Here is a 3,093-nt window from a genome sequence, read left to right as displayed (position 1 = left end):
TTTCTGGTCTAGCAACGGGACTCGATACCATCCTATCAAAATGGTATTTAAAAGATTCAGTGGCAATTGAGTGAACTTGGATTTCAATAATTTGCCACCATGTACGTGGTTTATGCGTTTGTGTCCTACATGTAATATACCAAATGTATACTCGTGAAGGGCAGTGTGGGAATGACGTTAATCCTTACCACATTTATTGGTACAACATTGTAGGTCACTCTGTTCAACTGACTTCGGCTACTTCTACATTTTATGGGTCAAATCATGATTTTAGTTTTTGTGGTTTCAACTTTTGCCATTTGAGGCTAGCTAGCTTGTAATTTACTAGGGTAATGTTAAAGAGAATAATTTTTAAGACCAAATTTTATAAATTATATAATACATGTGTTATCAACATAAAATAAACAACATTTAATGTCTTCATTTTGTCAAACTTATTAGAAATGGCATATGAACGTATTTATGTTCCAACAACTTCTATACTCCAATTGCCTATAATTCAGACTTGTATTTATGTTCCAACCAATATTGTTTATACATGAGAATCCCCCTCCCCCCTACTCTCACCACACTTCCAAGGTTCTTTTGCTATAACAAGAAAAACAGCTGATCATGGCATACCTGCACATTTCATGTCTTCTTCTAGCTCAATGCCTCCTACTACTAGTCACAAGAATTGTTGCCAATGTTCCGGCGGTCGTGGTGTTCGGGGACTCGTCGGTGGATGCTGGGAACAACAACCAGATTTCAACAGTTTTGAAGAGTAATTTCCAGCCCTATGGTCGTGACTTTGACGGTGGCATGCCAACTGGGAGGTTCTCCAATGGCAGAGTGCCTACGGACTTCATCTCCAAAGCTTTTGGACTTAGATCATCCGTACCTGCCTACTTGGATCCTGCTTATAACATATCAGATTTTGCAGTCGGGGTTACTTTCGCTTCTGCTGGCACTGGCTATGACACTGCAACTTCAGATGTGCTAGTATGTCCCAAATATTTATTATAAAGCTTCTTTCTCCACAGATAAATATAGTTACTATTAGCTTGATCGATTAATTGGTTCACTTTCTATTGTGTTATAATGATTGTCTAATATGATATTAGATATCTAGCTAGTGTTGCACCGGCCTATTTACTTCACTTTCTACCAACAAGGGAAAATAATAGCGTTTGATGCCAAGTACCAATTTACAGTATCTATTACATTTTTTTATAATTAGTCAATATTTTATCACAATTTATTTTACAGTATATATTAATATGAAAAATGTATTAGGTATTGTAGATACCACTCGATATCAGTTCATGATTCTAATTAAGCCTTGTACTAATTCAGTATATATATCACACTAATGGACTGTACTACCTTACTTTGTAGTCAGTGATACCACTATGGAAGCAGTTGCAGTACTACAAAGAATTTCAGAACAAGTTGAGACTTTATATGGGAGGAAACAAAGCAGACCAAACCATCCATGAAGCTTTGCACATAATGAGCTTAGGAACCAATGACTTCCTTGAAAACTACTACACATACCCCGGCCGGTCGAATCAATACTCTATCGAACAATACCAAAATTTTCTCATTGGAATTGCAGGAAATTTCATCAAACAACTCTACGGTCTCGGAGCTCGGAAAATATCCTTAGGAGGCCTACCTCCAATGGGGTGCTTGCCACTGGAGAGAACCACAAATATCATGGGTGGAAATGACTGCGTTTCAAATTACAACAATGTGGCATTAGAGTTCAATGACAAGCTGAAGACCTTGACTACAAATCTGAATAAACAACTTCCTGGGATCAAATTGGTTTTTTCAAACCCATATTACATTTTCCTGCACATGATAAGAAGGCCTTCTTTGTATGGTAAGTCAGTTGACTTGTTAAGTGTTCCTTGTTGCCATGGTTTGCTTCTTTCATGCTTACATGTAAAATCATCAATGAATTTCACCCAACAACTAAACCAAAACTTTCTCACTTTAGCAATTAAGTAGTCACATTATCTGGGTGGTGGATAATATGTGAAATTAATTTCTGTTACTTTTATATTGTTTACCAATTTTATTTTTTTTAATATTTTACACTAGGAGTGAAAATTTAGACTAAATTACACAATTAGCCAACTATAATATATAATATGATATCAAATTCGTTATTCACAAGAGTCGAACTAATACCTCTCACTTAGTAATAAGAAGGATATTTAGTGACATTGTTTTCCAATTTAAACTGGTACATATGTTAAAGGAAAGTCCTACTAGTACTCCGAAAAATTCTTCTTGCACCCTTTTTTTTTCATTCAACACTAGTTAAAGAGGCATGCAAGATGATTTTTTTAGAGCGTTAATAAATGTGTCGTATAAAACTATGATGTATCAGTGAAGAGCACCGACTAACCATTGATGATCAAATTCTTCTGCAATTGACAGGATTCGAGGTGTCATCGGTGGCGTGTTGTGCCAGTGGAATGTTTGAAATGGGCTACGCATGCAATCGAAACAACTTGTTCACTTGCACAGACGCAAGCAAATACATTTTCTGGGATGCCTTTCATCCTACTGAAAAAGCAAACCATATAATCTCTGATTATGTGCTGAAAAAAGTACTTGCCCAGTTCCTTTGATTAGCTTCAAATTAAGAGAAATGTACTCGCCATATATATGCTTTGTGATCATATATGTATTCTACGCGATGCTGTGTTGGTAGAAGAATATGATGTTTGCAGAAAAATGGAATTAAAGCCTAGGATCTTATGAACCTATGGTGCCTGTGATATTAGTACACATTCCTGTACCCACTTCTGAGTGACCCAAAACAAAAATTAAATGTTGTGTGAAAGGACATTTGTGGCTGCGTATTTGTATTATTGAGATTTTTTATTATTTTTGAGAAATTATATTATTTGGATTTAGATTTTAATTAAATTAGTTACGAAGTTTGAAGTTTGGAAGGTAATTATTTAAAATTTGTTGACCTTTTGAGGTCACAAGTAACATGTTCGAATAGATCTTGAAACTATGAGCGCATAGGCAAAAGCCGTTTGCGAGTCCGGATTATAACGGTATAAATACGGACATTTGAAGTTGTGTTAC

General features: G+C 35.7%; 1 protein-coding gene across 1 annotated transcript; it reads left to right on the top strand.

Moving 5' to 3' along the window:
• Positions 1-536: 536 nt before the first annotated feature.
• Positions 537-2,853, top strand: LOC137739980 (GDSL esterase/lipase At2g04570-like). The gene is made up of 3 exons (XM_068479749.1): positions 537-981; positions 1,378-1,867; positions 2,431-2,853. The coding sequence occupies exons 1-3, from the start codon at positions 613-615 to the stop codon at positions 2,622-2,624; spliced, it is 1,053 nt and encodes a 350-aa protein (XP_068335850.1). The 5' UTR covers positions 537-612; the 3' UTR covers positions 2,625-2,853.
• The last annotated feature ends 240 nt before the right edge of the window (positions 2,854-3,093 follow it).

This window comes from Pyrus communis, chromosome 7, assembly GCF_963583255.1.
Source record: "Pyrus communis chromosome 7, drPyrComm1.1, whole genome shotgun sequence".
Classification (NCBI taxonomy): domain Eukaryota; kingdom Viridiplantae; phylum Streptophyta; class Magnoliopsida; order Rosales; family Rosaceae; genus Pyrus; species Pyrus communis.
The sequence above is the reverse complement of the archived record's forward strand: the minus strand, read 5'-3'. Positions and strand labels throughout refer to the sequence as shown.